This window comes from Topomyia yanbarensis, chromosome 1 (assembly GCF_030247195.1).
Source record: "Topomyia yanbarensis strain Yona2022 chromosome 1, ASM3024719v1, whole genome shotgun sequence".
Classification (NCBI taxonomy): Eukaryota; Metazoa; Arthropoda; class Insecta; order Diptera; family Culicidae; genus Topomyia; species Topomyia yanbarensis.
In genome coordinates this window covers 65,592,704-65,620,673 of record NC_080670.1, presented here as the reverse complement: position 1 = coordinate 65,620,673, position 27,970 = coordinate 65,592,704, and the positions used below count along the sequence as shown (strand labels likewise).

The 27,970-nt window shown below is 38.6% G+C and overlaps 1 protein-coding gene across 3 annotated transcripts in view; it reads right to left on the bottom strand.

The window, feature by feature from the left end:
• The window catches only part of LOC131677840 (hemicentin-1), a 446,898-nt gene that overhangs the window by 273,244 nt on the left and 145,684 nt on the right, over positions 1-27,970 (bottom strand). Inside the window, exons 2-3 of one of the 3 annotated variants that reach the window (XM_058957905.1) lie at positions 7,776-7,955; positions 7,256-7,622 (exon numbers count right to left, since the gene is read on the bottom strand). In XM_058957905.1, coding sequence (XP_058813888.1) covers positions 7,256-7,598 — 343 coding nt within the window. In that variant the 5' untranslated portion in view covers positions 7,599-7,622; positions 7,776-7,955. Of the gene's footprint in view, positions 1-7,255; positions 7,956-16,229; positions 16,575-27,970 lie in introns of all 3 variants that reach the window. The other 2 variants (XM_058957904.1, XM_058957903.1) reach the window with 2 other exon arrangements.

Sequence of the window (27,970 nt, the reverse complement as noted above, 5' to 3'; positions counted from 1 at the left end):
ATATAGTTAACAGGCACTATCCCTCTGCCACCTTCGCATGACGCACAGTGGCAGGGTAAACGTTGATAGGAACATGTGTGTTTCCACTTTTCAACAACTCGCGGCGAGTATAGATAAAAGAACTTTAAAATTTTACTTTTTTCAACTTTTAATTGAAGAAATGTTAGGAGCGAAAAAAATCTACATCCGACGCGTTAGCTTACTATCTGAAAATTGTGGATCAAGCATTTCGTCACAAACCTCTAATTACCCCCCTGGTAATTACGTAGCTTGACGGTAACCCTCCCCCTTTGTCCTCGTAAAAATTCAAAAAAAGACTATGTTAGCTAGATGAAATTGGTAAGGTTGTCGTGACATCAGGTCAACCCCTATTCCCCTTTAAAAAAGCTACGTAGCATGACATGACCCCTTACCCCCCTGTCGTCACACATCATCACAAAATACAAAACTCCCCCCTCCCCCATATGAAGCTACGTCATTCATGGATGGTCCCTTACTTCTCGACCTAGGAGAGTTGAAACAACTTGTTTCAACTCTCCTCGATGATGAACTTCTAGTCTTATGGTAATGTTATAATCACATTAACGTTCCTGAAGGAATAATAATAATCAAGATTCTTATTTCCTGAATTGACAACAGTGATCAATATTCTCAATTTATTAGATCTAGGTCATTTAAAACCACGGAATATGCATTTGTTCTAATTGTTTACTCCTATCAGCTTCTGAAGCTTGGAGCGAAGTGACCATATTTCAAAATTAACTAAATACTACGGACATGGATACCAAATTACCTGTTTTCATAAACCCGTAACACTTGTAGTCATAAAAAGCATCACTGGTCAAATCAACCATTTTAATAAATATAGAATGTTCCGGGGGAAGTGGTTGGAAAATAATACATAACTAAATATATGAAAAATGGATATCATATTTCTTGATTTTACAGTTATAGTTAATTAGTGGTTAGGTATAGTATCTTACTGTTATTAGTGTTGGGTTAGTGCAGAAATTCCTCCATTTGTAACTAAAATCTAACATTAATTTTCAAAACAAGTGTCAATTTGTACATAGATTTACACTGTGAAAAATATAGAAAAGAATGCATGTAATTTTAAGGAATCATCTTAGTGTGAAGGAATAAAAGTGACACAATTGTAACATTTGATGCTTAAGAAAACGTTTTGATAATATTTAAAGTAACTGGTTACTTGTTTCAACTCACATTCATTGCTATTTCAACTTACCTCGGCATGAGGAAAGTTGAAACAAAGAGAACACTGTTACAAAAATCAATATACTGATGCTTTGTTATTGATTTTTACCAGTTATTCTGATGTAATTAAATAAGGGATCATCCATAAATGACGTAGCTTTAAATGGAGATGGGGGAGAGTTTTGTATTTTGTGACGACAGGCGGGGTCATGTCATGCTACGTAGCTTTTTTAAAGGGGAATAGGAGTTGACCTGATGTCACGACAACCTTACCAATTTCATCTAACATCGCCTTTTTTTTTTTTTATTTTTTCGGTGACAAGGGGGGAGGGTTACCGTCAAGCTACGTAATTACCAGGGGGTATTTAGAGGTTTGTCACGAAATGCTACGATGGGGGAGGGGGTGTTAAAATCACTCAAAAAATGCTACGTCATTTATGGATGATCTCTAAAGCATAAACAGAAGTAAGAAATTTAAAAATAAGCAATCATCGAATGACAGTTTTTTTTCGATTTATCTAACAAAAATAAAAAATTGTTTCAACCCTCCTCGGTCTCCCCTATATAGATACTTCAACAATTCCTTGACATTGATTCGCGAGAAACAATAATTTGTTTTCAAAGACTCGAAAATTCATGTTTTAGTGTTCGAAATAATAGCAGTACAAAACGTCGATAATACAATAAAAATAATAAAAAGAAAAATGAAAATATTTTTTTTGGAAACTCAATGTTAACATTACTACTTTGTAGTATAACCCTTATTTTTTGTCACCCCTACACGTCATGGAGGCGTGGAGTCTACCAGATTTTGACACCTTGTGGTAGGTATTTCAAACCATGAACAGCGAATTACGGCCCATAGTTGCTCTGTATTTGAAGGCATAGCACCGTAAACTGCCTTTTTTGATATCTCCCCACAAATTCTCAATTGGATTTAAATCAGGTGACTGTGCTGGCTAATCCATTGTGGCGATGTTCTTTTCTTGGAACCATACTTTTGCTCGTCTATTAGTATGTTTTGGATCATTGTACTACTGAAAGATCAATTTCAGGGGCATATCCTCTTCTGCGTACGGTAGCAGGACATTTTGCAGAATTTCTACGTAACCGACTGAATTCATTATGCCTGGGATACGGTGGATGGGTCCCACACCGTTGTACGAAATGCATACCCAAACCATAATTTTCGCATCGCCAGACGATAGCGTAAATGCCATGAGGTAAGTAGTGGTAATTTTCTTGGACTTTTAGCGCGCAAAATTATTTCAATTAATCGTTTCCTAATTGTTGACGTTGCAGTAGAGAGATCCAGGTCTTTTTTAACTCCCTCGTAGACATATGTATGTTTTGCCACTAGCAATCAATCGTTTGATGAGATTTCATTCCTCGACTGTACAGTAGGATGAGGAAAAATTATCGTTTTTTTAGCACAGCACTTTTTTTGGTTTCTTTTGAGGTTACAAATAACTGTGCAAAATTTGGGCTCAATAGGTTTTGACCCGGCGTAGCGCATTGCGTTTGAAATTTGTATGGAAATTAGCATGGGAAAACCTAAATTTTTGCACTTTCAATTCTACAGACTACAATTCTTCCTGTAGTATGCCAATAATTAAATAGAAGTGTAGTCCAGGATATACTGAACAACTTTGCCGAAGGATGTATGGTTTTAGAATGTCTCCAAAACAAGTTATAGCTGTTCAAAGTTCGATAGATCGAATTAAATGCCAAAATCATTTTTTTGCCAACACTGCGGGTGTACCAATGAAACCCTATACGTTATTGAGCATTGTGTGCAATTTGTTGGTCGAGATGTCTCAGCCTGTGTACGATGAGTTGACCTTGAGACGTTGTTTCACAGACTTCAAAACATGTAGATTTCGTCCGCCCGTGCGGAAAGTGGAACATTTGCTACAGGAGAAAATGTGTATTGGCAGATATGATGTTAGACTCGCTCAATTTCATCATGTTCGCAATGTGATATTGGTGCAGTTCAGTGCTCGTGTTTCACTAGATCAATTTATCTACAGCAACAACATGTATTATTTCATTGAACATGATAATGCTAAGGTCGAGGTCCCAGTCTTTATGGAGGACTATGCAGTCAACGTTAAACTACACGATTTGTCTCCTGGTACACCTGATAGTGCAATTCGCAGATTCATGTCGCAAAATAACGAAGTGGTTTCCATTAAAAATGACGTTTGGAGAAATGTTTCCCCCGGCATATCGAACGGCGTTAGGGTGGTAAGAATGCGACTAAAACATCCTATACCATCCTTTGTGACCATGCCACCTAGCACCCTATATCCACAGACCACACTGTGCACATAACCAACAAGCTGCCACGTGTCAGTTCTGTGAACCATCTGCACATTATGGAAAACCGTGTGTGGAAACCCCTTCGAAAAAAACATCGCCTACAACCAACAAAACCATCTCGACATCAACACCCACAACCAAAGCACAAACAATTGTCGAACAAGTAGTGGCGGTTAAACAACAGACGATTATAGAATCCACAACGACTACACCTAGTACTCCGACAGCAACAAACATCACCACCAAACAAAATACAGACAAGGAGGAAAGCTTCACGACCGTAGCCAGCAAAACGAAGAAGAACAGCAAAATTTTCGACCGTAGCCTTCAAGACTACAGCAGTGATGAAACTATGGACAATAGCGACGGTTGAATGACCCCTAGGCGTTGTCTGGTGACGCCGTCAATGCTCCACTACCTAGGAAAAGAATCTCTGCTCGCAAAGGTAAATTGCGCGCGAAGGATTCATTGGAAACACATTAAAATATGATTTTTAATATTTATTTTTCTGTATATATATATATAAAAATGACCCACGGCTCCTTCAAATTCACGCAACGAGCCGTGTCAAATAAACGAATAAAAAGCATTGTGAAGATTAAAAATAAATACATTTTCAATAACAAACTGTGTTACAAATTAAGTCTCGTTGGTAGTTAGACTATCAGAAAATTATAAAAAGTCTCAACGGGCGAGATAGTGTTGTAATCTCCAAATTTGTGGTCTAAATTCCTTAATGGTTTATCCATCGATCAAAGCAATAAAGCCGATCAGAAGTGCATCACATCATAAAAAGCCCCAATTTATAAAAAGCTGCACCGATGTGCTGTGTCTTTTAGTGTTCATCATTTTCAATCGCTCTCTGGCTGAAGACATTTGTCCTATCGCCTGGAAAGAAGCTGCAATCATTCTCATCCATAAGGCTGGAAATATTCACAAGGTCGAAAATTACAGAGGTAGGGTGGGTGCTCCTATAGTTGAGGTGTACCAATAGTTGCAAGTCCCATAAGAAATCAATGGGATTTGCAACAATAGGAACCGAAATTAGCGATTGCACCATTATTGGTACATGTGTTCCTATAGTGGTACAAGCGGTTTTGAACACATAAATTGGTTAATAAACCATCTTTATATTTTCCCATGAAAAAGAGATTAAAAGCTTTCCTTTAGTGTATCAACATTGCCCATAGGTCTATTCATTGATTTTTTAGCAAAAGTTTTCCTTAAGTATGCGACTATTGGTACATCCACTCTATTTCATTATTAAACTGTCTCTCCAAAGTTCTCGAAAAGCTGGTCTACATCGTCACGTATGCACCCACATTATCTCTGAGTATCAACACGAGTTTCTCACGAAACGATATACAACTTCTAACCTGATAGCTTACACTTCTATATTGTTTCCCGCCCTCGACAAGCGTCATTAGTTGGACGCAAATTACGATTTTTAAAAGCTTTCGACAAAGTACCGCACAACATCGCAATCCTGAAATTATAACGTTAAGGATTTCTCACCTGGCTGACTAACTGTTTGCAGTCTTATCTTTCCGATCACTCGGCATTCGAGGAGTATAAAAAGCACGCGCTCAAGCACATTCAGAACACCCACAGATGTACCGCGAGGCAGTCATCTGGGTCCGCTTCTTTTTATTTTGTTTATATCCGATATATCGGATCATGTCTAGCAAATTGCTATATGCGGACGATCTAAAAAACATCCGAACTATCGCTTCGGCACTTGACACCGCAGTGCTTCAAGAAGATATCTGTATTTTTCAAGAATTGTGCATGTTTAACAGAATGGAAGTCAACGTTAATAAATGCAAAGTAATTAGTTTCGGACAGTTGCTTACTCCAAGACATTAAGAATACAGCCTACAAGCAAGAACAGTTGAAAGCGTCGACTCGATCCGTGACTTGGGAGTTGTCTTCGATAGGACGTTGAGCTTTTCCTACCATATCACCGCGACTACTGTTAAGGCTTTTGGTATGCTGGGCTTCTTAGAGCGGAACACCTCGGACTTCGATGATTTCTACGCACTAAAAGCACTTTCCTAACTTTGACTTTCTGTCAACCATAATATTTGCGCTAAGTTCGTGATTTTTTAGAGCGTTTCCTGCAAATTTTATTTGAAAAAGAAAGACAGTTCGTTAGGAGTACTATCAAAGATAGAAAAAGCAAGTTGAATTATAATTTTTTTTTACAAAATTCAAAACTTTTTGAGCGACTTGGCGGAATGTCACAATAAATCTTTTTAAGACATATGTCTTCCGTTTAATTCCACTATATTAATAATAATGAAAAACAATTGCTTTTCACCATCAATCCGATGCTAGTATTTCAAATATTACTTGTAGTCTTCTTCAGTGTTCATATCATTCTAAAGAAAATTGCTATTTTAGTCATTTGAAATTTATAGGTTGTACGTAGAGAAATTAACGCAAGCTGAGTTTCCGCATACCATGCATTCGGTCTGCTTCATTTATTTGAGTTCAGATTTATTCAAGTATATACAGTAGAATAAAATGTTGATCGAGTTTGATCAGCTTCCAGAGTAATTCTATCACATCCAAAATGTTCGCTCTTACCATTCTAGGCCATCACCGCCAAAAAATTATTTTCTTGAAGTGATAATTTAGGTCTAAAGGCCATTATGCCAATCGTCCATTATGCCTAACGTCCATTATGCCTGACGTATATTATTCCTAACGTCCATAATGCCTAACGTTCATTATGCCTAACGTCCATTATGTCAAACGTACGTATGCCAAACGTCCGTATGCCTAATGTATTTATGCCTAATGGGGTACACCCGCGTATACCGAAGACTAGAAATAAAATAAATAAAATTATAACTCTGATTGAACTGTTTCTAACTGAAAAAAATTGAAAGGAAATAGAAAAATAAGAAACATCGTTCCTTTGTTACTATGTCACTGACAATAGATGATTAAAACTAATACTGTTACAATCTAATCTAAACTATAAGACAGTGGTTTTCAACCTTTTTCGTTCCATCTACCCCTTTCCGAATATAGATCCTCATGATGTACCCCTTTCTGAAAATTACATACCATCATCACCCACCCTGTGAGAAACAAATGATTTTCAATTGGATCAAAATCATAATTATCAAATTAGGAACTTGTTCCTGAGCAGTCTCAGTAAACATCTCAATTCTTGACTCACTGATACAATATATAAAGACAAATATCCGACGAGAATGTTAGGATAACAGGTTAAAATTGGTCCCACATAATTCACCCACTACAATAGTCTAATTTACCCCTTGGGTGAATTCAGACCCTCCCCCCTCCCCGGTTGAAAACCACTGCTGTAAGAGATTATAGTGAAGCTATGCTTTTGGAACAAATTAATTATATCTTATTTAGTGTTAACTTTGAAAAAACCATTGGATGTTTTGTTACAATTTTGTATTCATTCAGTTTTTTGTTCTATTTTTTCGCTAACCAACTGGATTTATAACAGATATCTTTATAAAATATTTTCAAAACAAAAAACCTCGGTCGTTATAAATTTGTTATGCCCTTCGGGTATGGTCCGACCACACTGTATAAAAATATGAAAAGCTACGTTCCTGGGTTTGATTTAATTGTACAACTCGAGCTGGATTATAAACTAGAATGGTTTACCAATCTGTTTAAAAAGCACCCAACCCACTTTCAAGAATAGGTCATCGTATGGATTGATACTCACTTGGTCTGTCTAGCTCGTTGATCAAATCTTCCGTGTCCGCATAGCTTCCGCCACTTGCTGGAAATGTCGTCGCCAGGGAAACTAAAGCTAACAACACTGCTGTTCGCTTGACCGTTTCCATTCTGCCACAAATGGCTAGCTTTGGTTTATTTAACACTTTATCACTATCATTAGTATTTGTACGACTCGCACTGCCACTGACAGGACGTTCCCCCTGGCTGTTACGGTTGCACTTCAGCCTCGTACATTTTTCACTAGACTCCCACATCGTCGTCGGGGCTACCTGCAGCAGTCTGTTCACTGGTAGTTCTCGGCGACCATCAGGGTGTAGATAAAATGCCATCACGTGTCAGATTGAGGGGGGAATCTGACAAGTAAAAATGGGATCAATCACTAACATAAACACATTATTACACATTTTTCCGCTGCCATTTGCTGCTTGTTTTTTTCTGGTATCAATGGAGACATATCAAATTTATGGCTTCATTTTCTTTAATCCACTCCTAGGAAGACGAATTACCCTCTCGATTCCATCCTCGACATTTGCATCCGCTCACTAGCATCAAACCCAGCTTGATTGGGATTCGCGGGAATATAAATATATGTACTTGGCTTTGTTTAGCACTTCAGCTAAAGTGTCAACACCAGACACATTATTTCCTCGCTGAAGCCGCGCGCGTTGTATATTCTTTTGTTGTTCCTGAAAAATAGTAGAATTGAGAAAAAAAAATATTATCAGCATTTCCACTCCATCATGTGCTGTTTTATGAAAAACATTATTATATGGGTAGGTATAGAACTTGGAACGTTTTCTTTGTTGTCACAAGAAAGTCCCTTGAGATGCTAGTGTAACAGGCTGTGCATTTATTCCCGGTGAATGACGTGTGACGCTTTGCTGTTGCAGCCGAGACAGACTCGACGTAGAAACGGACAGGGGAAATCATGTCACGTTTCGCCGGTTTTCGCCGAGAATCCAGGATGGAAGAGAAACGGCTGTAGGTATGTTGTTATTTTCTTGAAGAGTTGCTCAATAATGCAAGTTAGCGAGGAGGTGGGTTTGTGCTCCCACTTGGCATTCAATATAAGCACGTACAGCACGTTACACATTGTTATGATATCACGTGAAATATCCAGAAACCTGCTCGCATCGTGCTGCACCTGAGCAATTTGTGTCACGATGAATATTGTATGCTGTGTAGGTTAAGAGTTCATGAACGAGCATTGTGCAGTGATGATTGTTTACCGGCAGGCGTAAGTCTGTAAATTGACTCTCGTCCGTCTATGAAATCCAAGATGGCAATTTACAGAACATTCGGGAAATGTATTTTTTGGGTATCCATCTTTTTGGGTATAGGGTAATGGGCCAAGTTTGGGCCTATTAGGGATGGTGTCGCACTATTTCATCAACTACTCGGCATAGAATCGAAGGAATAAGTAGAAATTAGTATCAATATCTTCAATTTCTAAAAACCAGTATAATACCAAGAATGTCCAAAAATTGTGAGAAATAATAACTAAAATGGCCTAAAGATTGTTTGAGTGCAACGAAAGCTCGAATCGAGGGTTAATTATGAGCATATGATATAATTAATAGATCATCATTTGAAAAGATGAGGAATTATCTGAGCACCCTTTGAAATGTATTGGATAGGGTAGTGGAAATACCAGCTCCTCATTCATACCAACGCACAACAAATGGGCGAACCCTTCTTCCCCACCCATTGGGGCAACTTCACAACTTAAAATAGGATTTTTGTTATAGGAAGAAAAATATATCTTTATATTGTCCGTGAAATGCGCATAAGTGAATCTGCTTACGGACCCATTTCTCTTTTGACCCTTAATACAGTGACAGGCTGAAAATGACGAACATGTGAAACTTGAACAATTTATTGGAGAGAGACTGTCCATTGCTACTGCTTGTTTCCTTGCTACAATGGGTGGTAGATCGATCTTCATCATCAATGAAAGCTCAAATCGAATGCTCCAAGTATCACTCTACTATCGACGCTAAAGTGTTGACCAAAGATGAAAACCGCTACAAACTTCAAATGGATAGGATGATAGTAGGAACATGTCGAAAATAGGCTATGTGCCACAATTGCATAGAGTCCGCTACATAATGTTTGGAACAGTTTTAAGACCCTAATTAGACATATTCAATATATGTATTTCCACATTCCAAATCGTTCTACCTGAATAAAATTTCGAAATCGTTCTTAGAATTATGATTCTTTTAGGTCCAATAAAAGTGCGAACAATTGTTTCCTGTTACTTTTGCAACCTGGACCACTATGCGTTGTGGGGCACCCCACGCAGTCCATTCTGTAATCTCGAAGAAATGTACAGATATTGTGTGGCTTAATTAAGAGTTCTAATTATAAGGTATATAATATACAGAACATCAACGGAATCAACCTATGAACTTACACTCTTCGTGAGTGCCAATATATGGAGTTAATCAAAGTAGTCTTAGGCTCTTCCTCTTTCAGTTTTCAATCGTCCTGCGTAATTTCTTTCTAGACTACAGTTTAGACATGCACAGATATTTGAATATTTTGCATTCCAATGAAAGTGTATTATTATATCGGAATATCTATAACAAATACCGAAATAACTGATTTTAATGCAACTACGCAGAAGATAGTAAAATTTGACGCAATTAACTACCTACCTACTTCACTTCGGTTATGTCTTTGACATTACCCAAGCGTCTTTTTGAATAGTTTAGTATCATTTGTCAGAAAGACTTAACTGCGTCCTTCACCATCTAAAGTGTACACAGTGCCAGCTTTATGGTAGAACAATTTTTTTCTCCTTAGAGGAAATCTTAACCCGTGCCGCAGCATTGGTTCAATTTCTGCATATCAATACGGAGGAGACTTGATCCCATCATCATAACTCAAAGGCGGATCAGAATACATTAATAGAATATACTAGAAAGTTGCGTAGTTTTATCTAAACATAAATTTCTTTAAAACAAAAATAAAAAATTGGACATGTGTAACCGAAGATTTATTTCCTAAATTTTGAAACTTTTATAAAATTGATAAAATCATCCACTACATAATATACCTTTGCATACAGAATTACAGGAGAATGTCAATTATATGATTACGTTATGGTTGAGCTGATTGTTTTGTTCGCCTATATATTATTAAAGTTTGCTGGAATAGATGCTAAGGGTTCACTTGATCCCTTCAAATTCGTGGAGATTTGATCCCCTTCGTCATACTTCATACACAGCACTGAACATAACCAAATTCACGGCAGAGCAATTGAAGGCATTGTTGCCAGACAATAACAAAAAAATGTTAAAAATGAACCTTTCATCGTACACAAATTTAACTGTAATTGTTTACTGCAGTATACGTAGCAACCATGCATCCCACATTTGACGTTCCTCATCAATAACAACAGACAGCTTTCAAATAATTGCACAGAAATTTGGGGAATACGCAAAAAAATCAGGTGAGAGATGCGTAATATATAGTAACAAAAAAAACAATATCTAATCACAACAATCAATCAAGTTTTCAATCAATCAATACCGCCATCCATTTATAACATTGAATAAGGTAAGGTGCCTATTTTTACCCAAATAGGGAGGGTACCACATTATTCATTATTTTTTAATTTTATTATTTCAGCCTTTTTGCTTTGTTATTAAGAGCCAATATAATAAAAAAATGTCTTGAGAATGGTGAAATTCTTCTGTTTTAACGCTGCAAAAACTCTAATCGGGTACCCCAATTATCACAATACCATTTTAACCAATGCATTAAGCAAAGATGGCAGACGCTGCTCTAACCAAAGGCTTCAGATGGTTAGGGTGATAAAAGAAACATGGCAAAAATAGGATTATTACTCTACATGCTCTTTTAAATACGCTTCAAAGAGGAATCACGTGTCCCAAATTAGGGATCAAGTCTCCACTAATCTAAGGAGTTTTTTTTGTTTTCCAGAAATGCTCACAGCTGACCAGTGTAATATTTCCATGTAATTTTTTTATGATTAACAGTCATCCCTAGAAACTATATGAAACGACAAAAAATACTTAGTATATTTATCATTTCACCGAGTTGGATTGAAAAATTAAAAAGGGGAACATGTATCTCCAGTCTTCTCTACAGGCCCTCGCTGTTAAACAGAGCGGCCCACAGTGGCGGGTCTTCAAACAAAAGTCGGACAAAACCTCAAATGTTACCTAAATTGGCTGAAAATCACAATTTAAGCTAATTTTGAGGTGCTGAGCTCATTTTTGATGTCAAAAGTCGTAAAATATTAAATGCATTTTTCCATACAGTGTCATTGAACCTTTCTTATAACTATGATCCTGTTTTCATGATCGATTTTTCGTTACTGTTCACCAATGTCAGCAATATCATAAAAAATGAAGAATACTACTTTAAATCCATTGTATAACGTGTTGGTTTACTGTAGATTTCTCAACTATTTTACACAAAGCACCATGCGCCTCCATATCAGCAACAAAGCTTAAAAATCTCCTTAAAAAATTTTGCGCACCTAGGCGCAGAACGAGACCATGATATTTGAAAAGTAGAGGTTATTTCCCATAGAATGTATACTATGTGACCGTTCCGAAATGATTCCGAAATTTGTACAGTATACATGAGTGAAAAAAAGTATTTTTGATCTGACCACCTCAAACATATTTAAACTAAAAAGTCATAGTTCTAAGCAAATCTACCAAATGTATTTTATTCACTAACGAAGTTCTTTCGTTCCTCTACACAATGAAACCAGTGGTGCTAAAATTGGACCAAAATCAAAAGAGCAACATGCATTTGAAGTGAACAGAGCAATGGTGGTTTCGGAATTGCAAATCATTAAAAAGTCCGGACTTTGCTACGTTTAAACTCATGTCAAAAATCATGTTCTTATCCAATGATCATAAAATTTTGAATATACATCATTCAATACATGAGAAATTTAGGAAAAATATAAAATATCAATATTTCAAAAATAAATTTTTGAGGTTTTGGCCAGCATCCAGCCACTGTGCGGCCTGGAGTTTTCCGACTTCGCCCGGAGTTAGATCAACTCAGGCGTTTTTGTAGATACCGCTACAAAAACGCTGGGTCCGCTCTCTAACAAGTGAATATTTAGATTAGAAGATTTCCATTCCCGAGAATCATGCAGCAGAAGTTATCTGAATCCCGGTATTAAATAGTATACAATGTTCATTTCGAACTTGAGATCCAACGCCCCCTCTCCACCCTATTTTTTCTTGATTTGCTCCAGCCTGCCTCTAATCCAGACAAGGCTAAGAGAACTTTCAACAGAAAAATCGCGAGGAAACGAAAACAAAAACTAATCCTAATTGCCTACAGGTTAGAAAATATCAGCACAGACTCACAGTTCTGTAATATCAAAAACGAGATTAGCCATCTTAAATCCAGCTGCGGAAGCAACCCTGCGTCCGATAGGATGAATCCTCTGTTTAATGTAAATATTATCATCATCGAAATTTTAGAAGAACATAACAATAATTAAACTACCGAAAATCTAAAGAAGACGGTTTATATCCAGCCCGCTATTTTGCATTAAAGGATCTTCCTTCGCAAATTACACTTTCTTCTTTTAATGTTCCGTTAGTTAAAAGAATCCCCCACTGGTAAACTAAACAAAGAAAATTATCAGTAGAAAAGATTCCTGTTCGACTTTACCCAAGCAGACTAGCAGCATAACATTGCAGAAACAGTGCTATTCTCATTTGTATTTGGTTAGCAAAAAACGAAAATGTGATAGCAGCAGTCTCATTTCAAAACTGTTTCGAATCATTTTATTTCCTTATTTCCCATTCCATCGGGCCACCCATAGACGGGAGGATAAGTTGGTCAAAAAAGGTCACTGTACACCCTACGTGTAAAAGAAGCGACGAAGATCGTTTCCTTCCCCCACTTATCCGGTAATCCACCCACTGCCAATCCGCTGTCGAAGATGCCATGAATAATCCATTACCGAAATTGTTTTACGGTACTTGTCACGCTGCCATGACAAACCTAATTACAGAGCAATCCTTGAAGCTCGCGACAAGTAACAATAACCATGGCGACAAGCCGTATCCAATGGACCAGAAATGCAGAACGCCCCGCGATGGATGGAAAAGAAGGGATCGCAAAATTAAGTTCAATCTGCCGCAAATCAAAATTTCTTGAATCATTAAACGAGTTTTTGCTATTTCCAGGAAACCCTCATACAGTTTGATAAGCTTCGCGACGCGTCGTTGAAAAGTTACATAATAGGAACACCATATGGTGTGGGGAGAACCAGAACCAATTTTGAAGGATATTTATTTCTTTTGTCCATTTGTTATGTTTATAAGGAAGTAGCCTGCTTTAAAAGATAAAAAAGAGGCTGTGTTGTGCGATGTCTTTGGTGAGGTAAAAATTCACCGAGCTTTTTTAGCAGTTTCAGCTAAATAGTATGCAAACTGAAAAAATCACGTAATTTTACATCTCCTGACCCTGACATACTTGTACGCTTGATTTTAATTTCACATGACGTTGAACCCGATCAAAAGCTCCTAAAAATCTATCAAATCTATATCTCGTGTCGATATTTGTTATGAATTTCTGTTATTTTAACTACTAACGAAACCAAATTTATAACACAGTTTAAAACGAAAATTCTGTTATAATTTTCTTATTTCATTTTGATTGGGTTAGGGAGCATTTTACTTGGCTTTTACTTCGCTCAAACGCTAGTATTTTACATTTACAAGATTATATTTTTCTTTGTGTTGCTTGTTAGAAATGAAGCAACGATGTTGAAACCTATTTAAGGGTTATATATGTTGAAATGCGGGAAAAACGGAAAAATTTTGAATTTTTGTAAAGGTATATAGCCATATTTTTATAAATACTTGTTATACGTCTTTTTTTTTTCAATGGAGAAGACTTTTACGTCCTAGCCCAGTACACGTGCTGTTGGTAGGGTCCAATCTACCGCACGGGGTGCACTGGGGGCGTGTCGGGCTCGAATGGTGACGCTGCCATTAATACCGACTAAACTCCATTGGGCTCCGCCATCGTTCCTCCCAGGAACTACCTCTCGGTAGTTCCTGGGCCTATACGTTATACGTCTAGCGTAGTACAATGTCCAATTTGCAAAATCCACTTGAGAACATAAAAAAATAATAATAATTGTCGAAGTTATAGTAATTTTCGCAAAACGCGTTTTTTCAAAGAAGTTTTCTGTGACTACGATTCCAGTCCAACAGGTCAACTGAAAGCATAAAACTAAAAAAAATCATTAGTATATGTACCTGTGGTATCCTTGAACGATTGATTAAAAATAAAATTCTTCTTTTTGGAAACGGGGACGACTTTTCCAAAAAAAAACACGATTTTCACCTGAAAAAAATATTTAAAAAATCATAACAATAATATGAAAATTTTAACGAAAAATGGAATCGTTCAAGGACACGGCAGTTAAATTACGAACAACCTAAAAAAAAGTTTTGAGATCGGTTGAAAACTTTTTCGGCAATCGTAGGCACCGCAAATATGTTTATGGGAAAACATGATTTCGAGATAATCACTTTTTAAGTATCAAGTATAAGCCACGCCTCCGTAAGGGAGTAATACTATGCTCACACTACAGAGTTAAAACATGTTATAATAATTAGCAACAATAAAAATGTTATCAAGATAGCGTTAAACACGTTTTAACTCGTAGTGTGAACTTAGTATAAGATGAAAAACGCTATAACTTTGCGTCTACTGCTCTGATCTCTATAAAAATTTGAGATAACATAAACCTGACGATAGAAGAATAAAAAAAATTCGATTTTTTGGCCGACCTCAACATATATAACCCCTCCATCTTCCGGCAGTCGCGCTAGTGCACTGAGTGCACGCTGCTCTGAAAATCTAGTGAAATCGTCTTAGGGAACCAGCAGCTGCTTGTTCAGTGTGCCATAAGCGCGACTTCCGGAGGGTTAAGGGCAATTCAGTGGCAGTTAACCGAGTTATCGACGAAATAATATGACATCCTGACTAATGAGATGAATAAGGGCTCGTATACCCTAGGGCAGTCAGTGAAACCCTTTCACACTGCAGTACCTAGTTCTATCGGTGAAAAACGTACTTTGTTATCTTTTCGGCCAATTCGAGAAAATCTTACAAGTTACTTGTGGAGAAAACGCGTGAAATTGAGCGGACGAATGAGTTGAATTCGCCATGACATCATTCGCCCATGCCCGATCAGAATCAACTAACAAAATTATAACAGAAATTCTAGAATAAAATATAACAAATTTGTCTGAACTCTTGTCACATCGCGCGCTTAGTGCATAAGAATTAAATCTCCGATGATCAACTAAATTTTGTTTATGTTCATCGACAAAAGTTAGCTACAAGCTACAGATTACAGATGTAAATTATGGTTACTACATTTGACTACATAGAATTCTTTTGAGGCATAAATGAATATTAATTGACTAATAAAAAAAAACTCAAGGAAAACTTTACAACTAGGACTTTAAATATTTCGTAAGAGAAAGAAACATACATCGTGTTACTGAGAGTATGCCAATGAATTCATATTAAATTGTTTGTATCATAATGGACCACGTAAAGTGTAGATTTGCACTTTTGTCTTGCAATGAACCGTTTATTTTTTGAAGGAAACGTGCTATTTGAAGATTCTTCACGATGATGTTTATTCACGAATACAATCATAATGGAGACCAGCGCTACAGGTTTCTCATGCTGGCAAAGTGTGGAGTGACGAAAGTTCGGAAATGTTAATTATATCTTCCAAACAAACATAGGCGCCACTGCTATGCACCATTTCAATGACAATCTCTGTCAAAGGAATCCCTTCCCTTTAACACGTGACATAGTTTATGTACGTTCCCAAGAGCGCACTCCTATCAATTATATTCTTCGTGAAATACACCCAATCCGTAGCGGATAAAGATTAATTAGTAAAATGTCATGCGAACCCCGCCGTGTTGATGCTGCTGTTGCTGTTGCTGTAGCTGCCGTTATTACAGAGTTTCAGGGACGAATGGGGAAAATACTGAAAAACAAGCCCGCAAACGAATATACATATGCCGTCGTTAACCACGCTTGCGGAACATAATCCATCTCGTTAATTTTTCCTTCGTCGCAAATGGCGAATCTCGTATTTTTCCTCAACCACCAGCATCCATTGCTGCGGTTCCCGCAGCGTAATATGAGTGCTCTCGTGTAGGTAGGTATTATTTTTATTTGTCCAGTTTATCTCTCTCGTACACAGCTCGTAAATGGGATCGACGGTCTGAGTGTGGGCGCGTTAACCGGGAAGTCTGGAAAAGCGAAACAGAGAATAAAAAGAAAAATTAGTACAAAAGAATAAAGTTGGGAGAATGATTTTTCATTTGGCTCGGAAAATAATTGTTCAGCTGTTTGTGTAGCGATGAGGCAAACGTTGCTGTTTCGGTGGTTGATTGTGTACGTGACGTTCAGATGGAATTTCGTTCATTATATTTTATTTGGGATTGTGATTCCATTGGCAAAACCCAAACTTCATTCACTCAGTCGTGTAGCTATACCTTTCTCATATATTCTTAAATTGACACTCGAGTGAAAATGAAATGATTGATTGTAAGCTATGGTCAGTCCTCTAGGGTGTAGATAATTGATGAAATCAACTATTTATTCTGTACGGGCTTTCGGAATGATCTGAAGTTATATTATAATGGATATCATAAAAAGAATATTGATACAAATATTTATAACATTTAGATTTGGATTATTACAGCTTAACCGTATCACGGGGCAATTTTTTTCCGATTTTTGTGAAAATTGTCCAAAGTTTTATGGAAATTGAGACGTTGTTCGGGATGTTGTTTTTTGTGGCGCCATAGTTTGCGAAAATCGAGCCAATGTAATTTTGCTCACATACAATTCAGTACACATCCAAAACAAGACATTTCTCAAATTAATTTTAAAACTACCTGGTTTCAGTTAAAATAGTCTAGTTTCGGACTGAGTGTATAGCCTTTCTTTCATGAGTGTACCAAAATAACAGCTGACAATAAAATGAATCGATACTTGTGCTCGATCCGTATTCTTCCGTATAACGAAATACCGAAATATTTTTTGTGCGATGATGGTTGTATGAAATACTGACCAAAAAATTTGTACGCAAAAGTACTGTTTACCGAGTGCGTGATATTGTTTGCACCATTGAACAATGCAAAAATAAAAAAAAACAAGAATGTCAGTTTTGGTGTATAATTTTTTTTAATCATCTAAGATGAATGCTTCTTCAAATCTCAAAGTAGGTTAATCATCGATCGATTCTGCATTTGCCACAACTATGACCTCAATAAGCTTCTGAAACGCACGAAAGGTTCTAATAATGTAGTTCGGGTCCACATCTCTCCATGGACTGGCCAAAGCTATTTTGAGGCTGGCTTATTTGAGACGCGTTTCAAATAAGTCTTGGCTTTCATGACGTACCATACTGAATAATCCCATGACTTAAGATCAGCGCTGGACGATGTTCACATATCCTTCGTCCAGAACGGCAGATGTTTCCGTAACCATTTTTCAGGTGTGGCACAGAGCCTCATCGTTCTCCGAAACAGCATTTTTTAAATTGACGGATACGATAACTCAAAAACTATTCAACGGATTGACTTTATTTTTTATGAAAATACATAATATGCCATTCTCCGAGATTCAACTTTTTTCTATTTTTTTTTTGGTTAACTTCAAATCTAAGCTTTATAAATCTTAATTAATTTCTAGTTTCAGGCAATTTTATCAAGTTGTCACTATGTCGAAAGGAAATCCGAAGAATCCTTTGCCTTCTGCTGGTAGGAGTTGAGCGATGCATCCAAGTCTATCGCATGGTCGCCGGCGTCGGTGGTAAGACATGATGATGAGTTATGCTCCATCAACGACCATGGTGAATCAATGATTATTGAAATGTATTGTCCACTATCGAAAATTGCGGAAGTCCCGAGTTCCTGGCATCTTCCAGAACTAAAGCCACTTCGGTAATAACTGAACCGATTTTTACTAACCTACACACCTAGAAAAAACAGTGTAAATTTACGTCTCCTGACCCTGACATATACGAGCATCAAAAATGACTTAGTTTTACGTTTGATTTCAATTTTACATGACGTTTAATTTCTGAATGGTAGGCAGTTCTGAATGGTAGGAAGTGTAATTTTATGTTATTGCGTATGTAAAGTATATGTTTCATGTAAAATTAAACGGAACACGGTAATGTTCCGCCATTTCGTAAATTACGGTTTGTTGAATTATTTCATGTTTGCAATTACGTGCAATTCAGATTTTTTTGGTGTGTAGTCTCAAATAGAAGGTATAATATGGTTTTTTGCCGCTCGGGGCTAAGAGTTAAATTTGCCGCCCTCTTACATAGTTCTGACTAACCAAACTATCTCATTAATAGAGTTTTCCGCAATGGTGCATGTATTGCTTGAGCTTGAGCTTGCGCGACCACCCCTGGCTGCTACTTCGTTATCGATCGGGACTAGCTGAAGTTGCACAGGGTATCAGTAGATAATTATGCTTGAGGAGAGCGAAACTTCTTTCAATGTGCAACTCCCTGTAATCCTAAAGTGTTTTTGATCAATACCGACACCGGCCAGGCCCGAACGTAGATCGCGGAAGGAAATTGAAGGAATTGTTAGTCCGATACTTGCTTTTACTAGAGGCCGTATATACTACTGCGCACTCCACAAGTATCACGGGAGGAGGATATTTTTGTTAGTAAGAGTATAGAAGTTGGATCTACTTCTTCTTTACCGACGTCAGAGAGGTAATTCCACTACCTGGACTAAATATCGATCCACCAATTTCATGGACCGGGGGACCAACGGCTTTACTTCCCTTCCGACGGAAGACGTGACCACAGATTTTTTCACCTCAGAAATATCTCAACGACCTCGGCTGGAATTGAACCCAGGCCAACTGGAATGAGTGGCGGTCACGCTTACTACTCAACCACCGGCGCTGTCTAATAGAGTTTTCTGCAATGGTGCATATGTAGCACCTAAAATCGAATTTTTCTTATTAAACTTTCAATAATGAAATGAATACACTTTTTTATCAATTTGGAATCAACAGAATAAAACGTATTCAAACTAGACCAAGTAGTTTTGCGGCAGCGTTGTATTAATCACGGTGAGCAAAGCGAGTTTACAACTCTGTTCACAAGATTGCACTTAACCGTTATATGTCCGACAGCGAACTCCTTTGCAGATTTTAATTCATGAAACTCCAGTACTCTTTCCCAAACTGGAAATTGCAACTTAGTGACATCTGAGAATAATACCAAGAATTGCTTTTGTGGGAGAAAACTAATGAAACAATGATCGGGGGTTTGAAGAAGGGCTTTTGGATTTATTTAAACCGTAACAGCCGGTCAGAGTACCCGAGTACCCCCGAAACCGAAATACTCGTAGCTATGGCATTTTTTCTCCATCTACATTTGGATATTTTGAATTCCAGAAGTCAACTAGTTGTAGAATTTGTAAAAATGCATATGGTTCACGGTTATTCGGACTTCTGGAGGTAAGCTCCAATACTGGGATATAAAATGTATAATAATATAATTGACCCCGCCACGCTCTTTCCGGAGCAGGTACCCGCAAGGCCCTGGGTGACCGTTCCGTACTGGAATATCCTTCCGGAAATCCGGATTAGCGGGATTAACCAGATATATTCGTCGTGTTCAATTTCACTGATTCTAAAAGTGGATGATTTCCTGAATTCAAAACATCCAAAAGTGTCCTAAATCGATTAAAAATTTGCATAGCTATACACTTTTGAATTTGCGGGTTCCCGGGTCGGCCTGTTTTGTTTTTGTTGGACACACAACGGATAATCTGTGGGCTATCGTCACCTTCAGTAGCGAAATGAGAAACCTCCAGCCAGACAGAAGTTTTGTGCAGGTGTAACAAGCCGTCTGGAAACACAGCTTTGCGTACGGATCGGATCAATTAAGTCATGCTACGAAAAAAGTGCTATATGAAATTTGGAACTGTATGCCGCTTAGCTTCCTGGAGATCGACCGAATTTTGCACGACGGACTGTTAACTCGTAACTTCGGGGTCGTAGCATTGCAGAAACTTTGCTCGGCAGGAGAGAAGGTGAAAATGCTAGCATTCTACCAGACGCTTGCTCAAGTAACAGCAAAAAATGTGTGTAGTGATAAGCAAGAGCCCGTTTCTTCAACTACCGTATCTTCAACGTTCACTGCCCACACAAAGCGAGACCAGCGAACGACAGAGATGCAGGCGGATCTGGAGCGTTTCTATGACAGCTTCTCACGACGGGATGTTCAGTTGATTTACGTCGACATAAACGCCCAGATAGGTCAGCAGGTACAAACCGGTGAACGAACCGAACAGTCTGCACTCCGTTATGAACGACAACGGCTAACGATGCGTGATCTTCACAACCACAGAAATGTTAGTACAACACTCGTGAGCATGGACGCCGAGGCTCAACATCTGGTAGCTACGATGGTGCTGCGGAAATACGTGCAGAAGCTGGGAACGGCACTACCAACGGAAGAATAGGTCGGTGTGACTACTCTTGATGGCTAGAGCAACTTATGAAGGTAGCAAATTACGAAGCACCACAGGTACGGCAAAGGCGAGAATGATGCAGCACCATGCGAGGGTGAACAAGAAACGATACAAACAAGCACGAATCAGAAAAAAGGTATTCAGACAAGATAACTAAGAATAGGCTTATAGAAGAGCTATAAGGCGGTGGAAACAGTATTATGACAAACATCTAAATGGCGAATCAGGGTTTGATAGTAGTGCGCTAAACAGCCCATCGACTCGCGCAGCTTACGACAGATTCCCAACACCGAATCTAATTGATGGGATTTTCGATTGATGTGCACAGGTGTAATGGAGTGCACTGATTTTGCACTCTCTAGCAGAAGTATCAATGGAACATACCCAGTTTTCTGCACTTCTGCTAGAAAGTGCAAAAATGGAGCAGTTCCAGTGCACTCCACTACACCGGTGTCAACCAATCGAAAACCCCATGAGTATCAGAAGGAAATCATATGGTTGAAGAATCATAATGATTAACTGCCGTGTGACAGAGGAGGTAATTGGGTAGATTACTCCACTGGGTGATTTAGAAAACTTAAGAGGAAGACATTTTACCGGAGGATTTGGTGAGCATGGTGGGCGCATCGGCGGTCCCGGGTCAGCAGAGCAGAGAGAAATTCAGAGATGTATTCTGGTAAGTACTTTAGGCTGGGGTTTTCGGTTAAACAAAGTACGATTTGGTACGAAGCAAACCAGCTACAAAATGTTCATTGAGCTGGTTGGCCAATGGGCTATGCAGACCTGTACTGCTTGATTGGCCAGGTTGACCCACGCCAAGGGCGCCAAGCTTAGAGGCACGCTGAAATCTGCTGTATAAAATAAAGAAGGATGATTATTACAATAAGTAGGATAAATGTGCTGTGCATCAGGGATGTAATGCACCTCAGAGCAAATAAAGAGAAGAATAAAAAAACCCTCTTTGCACTTTCCATGCGAACCACCGCTCTTCTCTTTCACCATAACCTCTTCACTCCGATGTGTGTTGCTCACATACGTGCATTCTACCCAATGGCTGCACACCTCAAAAAGTAAAAATAAGGAGGCTCTTTAGTGTGAATCTCGGTCCTACGCGCACACGAAAGCAGAGAAGGCAACCAAAAAAACATTTTAAAAACATTCTTCCGATCAATCTTTATCCGAATTGTAGTTTGATTCGCCTTCCTACCTGCTTGCCAGTGAGGGGAGGCACATAAAAGTGGCTCTTCAAAGTGACTCTTTGCGCGAAATTGTGCAGCTCTTGGAGCACAGATCTTTCTCTTTTTCGTTTTTAAGTTTCTCTTTGTGCGGTCGTTCTGCACATCGCAGTGTTTTTGTGCTGCTCTATTTTTCATCGGTGTGTTTCGCTCTTTGTGGCAGATTGTATGAGCAAATAACAAGCCTGCTGTGCACGCGAAATTACTGTTCGTGAGTCGAATTGAAAATGAGGCACTAAACTGAAATTCCACCAACAGTGTCAAAAGAGTACGCAACGCCCTATCTGAATGGGACTAGATTCATTCACAATAAATAGCATTGAAATCAAATCTAAAGTTGATAGAAGATTAAATAACAAACTGCAATGACTTACAATTGAAAATAGCGAAAATTGTTGCAAACTTAACGCTCGTTTTCATAGTTGCATAGCAACAAAAAAGGGACAAATATTTGATCATGGGCAGTAAAGCAGCCCGAGCAAATACTCATGGGTTCAAACACCACATAGCCCCTTGAAAAGACCTTAAACATGGTTCGTGCCAAAATTCACAACCATCAAGACACCATAAAATGGTCTCAATAACCCATAAATACGCCAACATATGGTATTTTATATGGGATCAACCGGACCATGGTGATGGTTGGTGTTTTCATGGGTTGAACCTATTTCAAACACCCATGACAAACCCCATGAGCATGGGTGTATTATGGGCTTTTCGTTTGCTCGGGAGGCCACCTCTTTGAAATTGTAGCAAAGACCATGAAGAAAGTTAGATCGTTTATCAGCGAGAAGATAACCCCCTTTTTGTGTTTCTTGAAACGATGGAAGCTCTCAAATTTACAAGACCTAGAGCTGTTTGCTTCGGTTTTGTGTCAGCGCTTCCTGTAGCTGTTATATTCGGTCATTCATAACAAATGTTTTACTTTAACAAATAAATCTCGTTCGACTACAGGAGTAGTAACAGGTGTCTTACGATGGGAATCGTCAGTCATACTCTTCCCGCACCAAGAGAGCATAACGATTTGTCGTGGTGAGACGTGGCTTTCTTTAATATTTCTGTAAAAAAGTGCTTAGAGCGGCTTTGATTGGATTTTGATTCTCAGCGTACTCGCCACTCGCGGTCGAATTACTACAATGGCCTAATTGCCTTTATTTAGTGCAAAACATGACGCGTGGTTCAGATATATATTGTTCTGTTCCGTCAGATCCATGCACGGAATGATATTGTACATGCGCTCCTCTATTCGTTGACCATTTAGTTGCCGTGGTCGATTCAGCGATTCCGGTTAGAGAGTGGCTTCCGGTTAGAGAGTGGCTTCCGGTTCATTGGTGCACCAATGACTGGTATTGTGCCCTATTCTGGTATTGTGCCGCGTTCGATGCTACTCAACGTAGTCTCCGACGCCGGCGATTCACAACGGACTACTCGGAATAGTCCCCGATGATGGATCTTTCCTACTCCGACGAAGAGTCCCGTGGCAGCGGAAGATCATCCGAAACCGATACTAGCCTGGCAGATGCCGTGGTCGATCCAGCGATACTGGGTGGAGGGGGGGGGGAGGTGAGGGGAGTTTCACAGGCCGGGTCGACCATTTGCCGGTACTATATCACGATCTACTCGAACTAGTACCCAGCGTTGGGCTTAGCCTACGCCGACGGCAAAATATGCCGACATCGAAAGTTCCCTCGAAACCGTTATTTCGATGCTGATCGGTTAGGTGCCGTAGTCATTCCTGCGATTCCCGATGTAGGATGATTTCCGGTTCTCAGGAGCCCCGACGACCTATCGTCGATGATACGTGCGCTCAGTCGGTGGGTCTAGCCTACTCCGATCGTGCCTGCTGGTCTCCTTTATCTTTCTTCAGCGGACTGACTTGTCGAGTGTCAAGGTCGGTCCGATGATTTCGGTTGAAGTGTGACTTCTGGTTCATCGACGCCTCGGCGACCCGAAGCCCTACACTGCTACGTTGCTAGTCGTTGCTCCTCTCGCCATCTTCATTGCAACGCTGACGTGATCTGAACAACTGTTCTGTTCACCACATATCATTTGGTTACCAAATCCTATCGAAGCTTTTGCAATTTCTGTAATAAGAAGTTTGTATTACTTTTGGGTAATATTGTTATGATACTTCATATTTCGTTGCAAAACTAAATATTTTCTTTAGAGAGAGCTAAATGTATTTTGTATTTTTCACAGAGTTGCTTATTGTAATCGATTGATGCCAAGAGATGATTGATTAATTGAAATAATCGATTAGTTTAAAAGCTTAGCAGAGAGAATGGTGTTGTACTATATGTTACAATGGAAGCGGGAAGTGGGCTAGAATGTCCCAAGGTTTCAAAATGTTTTTACTGAAGGCTATATAGTTTCCATTCTAGTTCTTCGCGAATTATGTTGCGCGCTTTTGAAAAAGTTGCATTTTCAATGTTACCGTGGTCGTGTCCTGTTTTTATTTTCCTTGGTCGCTGTGCGGAATACTCTTTAGCTTTGTATGTAAATGTTGTATCGGACTGGCTGTGCCGATGCGGAAGGCAAGTTTGTTTTAGGCACTGGGATTTAATTGTTTATGGCTTGAGGTGTTTAGAATGTGGGTCTTGTTCTGAGGGTTGTAGATCGCTGTTAAAGATTTGTATTAGATTGGTTTTCATTAGCTGTGAGAAACGTGGGCTCTTGTTTTTGGCTTGAGGTGTTAAGAATGTGGGTCTTGTTTTATTTATTTATTTATTGATTTATTTATTTATTTATTTATTTATTTATTTATTTATTCATTTATTTATTTATTTATTTATTTATTTATTTATTTATTTATTTATTTATTTATTTATTTATTTATTTATTTATTTATTTATTTATTTATTTATTTATTTATTTTTCATCTGACCTATATGGTCTACGTGAAATAAAGAATGAGGAGATCGCCATTTGGAGAAAGTCCATCAAACACCCTCCAAATGCGCGTAATTATCTTTTCACATATGCATATTAAACAATATTGCACATTAGACCTGTGCGCCGCCGGTAAATTTTAACAAACGCCGACGCCGAAAGGTAGACCGGCGGCGCGCCATCGACTCATTTTTCTCACGCCGACAATTCGCGAACTCGAAAATCGTTGACTCATAATTTTATCCACAAATCTAGGAACATTGTATATGATCCAAATATATGACATTAACTGATTCATGATTTATCACATGTTGATCTTTATTTGGTATTCGTGGTTGTGAATTAGAGCACATAATTAACAAAGTCTTGATATTTTCTCGAAAATCATTACACGACACTCGGAATATAATTCATGGATTCATTCTTGCGTCGTAAACTGGTTATAATTGCGAGAATATAAGTTACAATTCAACATTCGTGCGCGTGGAATGGTCCACAAATTCAAAACAACACCTCCACTTTCAAGATATAGTTAATGAAATTTACGATAATGTGCCTGATCTTAATATTTGCACGTAATCAATTTCACTGGAACGTACTTTATTATTCATCGATTTTTTAATCGATTCATGACAGTCGAGCTCGTGAAACTGTTCATGATATAGTTCATGAAGCAATTAATTTTCCACATAATCTTAATATACTTACGCAAACAATTACAAGGAACGCAGACTATTATTCATGGATTATTCGCTCTGCTCTTTGGTTTTGAATTTTCTATGTGTATTCTATTGTGTACAACTGCTAGCAACCAGCCTCATAGGCGCGAGCATTAGATACAAGGAAACTACTAGGACCTGTAACCATGTAATTCTTTTGTTAAGATTCAGTGTAATGTTCGGAATTGAATGAAACTGCGCTGGGCACCAAAAATACATTACCTAGCCACAATTCATGTCCGTGAAATAATTAAGAAAACTATAAGACACGTGACTCTGTGTAAAAAATCCGACGGTAAGCTCAAGACTAAAATATCACGATAACACGACGAGAATTTACGAAAATCGTTTCACATCGTTCAATTCTTGACTTTTTTAGTCAATAAAGTTAATACAAATCAATGTATCATCAAGTTATGAACTAGAATCATAAAAATATTAAACATATTCAGACACAACCACTTACTAAATATTTGAGTATATGGCCATCTTTTTTAGCGTGAACTAAAATTAACAAACACTAAACACTAAAATTATTTTCAATACGAGGTTTATTTATCATTCATTGACTAGTGACCTATTTTGAAATAGTTGGGCAGAGTGATCTTTTTTTTATAATTAATAAATTTATTTAGGCCCAAATGCGGTAGCTCGACGAGGCCGATTGTTTGTTTTTTTACAATAAATTAAAAAAAACAGCAACGTTAAATTTTTGGTCTCGTTCAAGCGCAGCTTTCTGCTGCGTGTTGAGATCCTTTTTCTAGGGGGGGGGGGCGAAATATTGCCAGTGTTGTCCACTGCAAATTGAGGTTCATTTCGTTTGTCTTCTTTCGCGTTATCGTTCACGTCCATGTCCTCATCCGTACTACTTTCCTGCTGCTCGCAGTCGGATGTTCCAGTTTGTGTTTTACTCTTAAGGGTCGTTTTAGTATGTTCGTTATCGGCAGTCGTTTCGTTGTTGTTGTTGCTGGTTGTTGGTGCTTGATCCATAGATGTTGGTTTTGCTGCTGTTAGTGGTTTAGCGTAAGATGGTTGTGTGCTGATTTCAGTTGGATTTGAGTTTTCCTTAACAGTTTCTACGCAAGGTTTTCCGAGGTGCAGCTTCTTCGTACAGAACGTAAGAGGGAATTGGCTTGGTCACACGCATTCTCACCACACGAACACCGTTAGGGATGCCCGGGAAAAAAATCCTCCATGTATCATGTGTAACGGAGTCTACTTCTGCGTATTTTTTCAAGAATTTTTTAATCGTGCCGTCAGGGGTACGCGTAGCCAAATCATGGACCCGAACTTCTACAGCGCCGTTCTCGATGTATACGGGAATGCTACATTTAACATTGCCGCATTCGGCGGTGTGCTGCATGTTGTTTCGCGAGGCGAATGACTCAGTTTGGTTAATGTTGTTGAACGAAATCAGCACGCAATGTTTGATATGATGCATTTGTAGGGTTTTCACTTCAGCCAGATTGAGTTCCATCTGCACTTTTAATAACTGTTCCACTTCCCGAATGGCTGGTCTTACGGGGCATTTTGAAAAATCAACAGCAACACAGTTCAGCCGCATCTGGGTTGCTTTTTGCTGGGCACCGACACTCATCACTAAATCGCACAGTAGGTATAGGCTATTGTTATATGGACTGCTTGTGCGATAGGCACCGATTAATTTTTAGGTAGAATTGACTGTTTCACTTGCGCGGGACGATTTTTTGCTTCTGCTCAGGGCGAGATGTGAAGACAAACTGAAGAGAGTGATCTTGACTTTTCGCGATGCTGACGTATTGATGTGGCGATGTAGAGGGTAAGATTTCTGGTCTCTTATTGCGAATTTTACCCCCAAATACTCACAGAAAAATAATTTTGTCACACGAAAATATGCTCACACCGCATCTACCATAGTTTGGTTGTTGCGGTGGCTAACAAAAACAACATTTAACGCCCTCTGATGTGCATAAGATGTTCGGTTTCACAATCGTCTGAACTCTCGATCGAAGCAGATCGTTTTCTTGTGCTGTGCATAGAGTGGATCAATATAAATATATACATTGTGAAGGCCAGTCATTGTTTGCGGCAGGCTTTGTTCGCCGGTGCCTAGGTTGGTGAAGTGAATAGTTCAATAACCGGACAAGCCGCTATATAAGCTAAGTATCTTTTTTTTCTCATTTCCCTTTCCCCCGATCTGTCGCTACTTCTTAGATCCCTTTCCCCTGAATATAAGTTTCATCTCTCGTTTACACCACGTGCTATCCTCGTGCCTAAATGGCCGAGGGCGAAGTACCATTGGATGGGA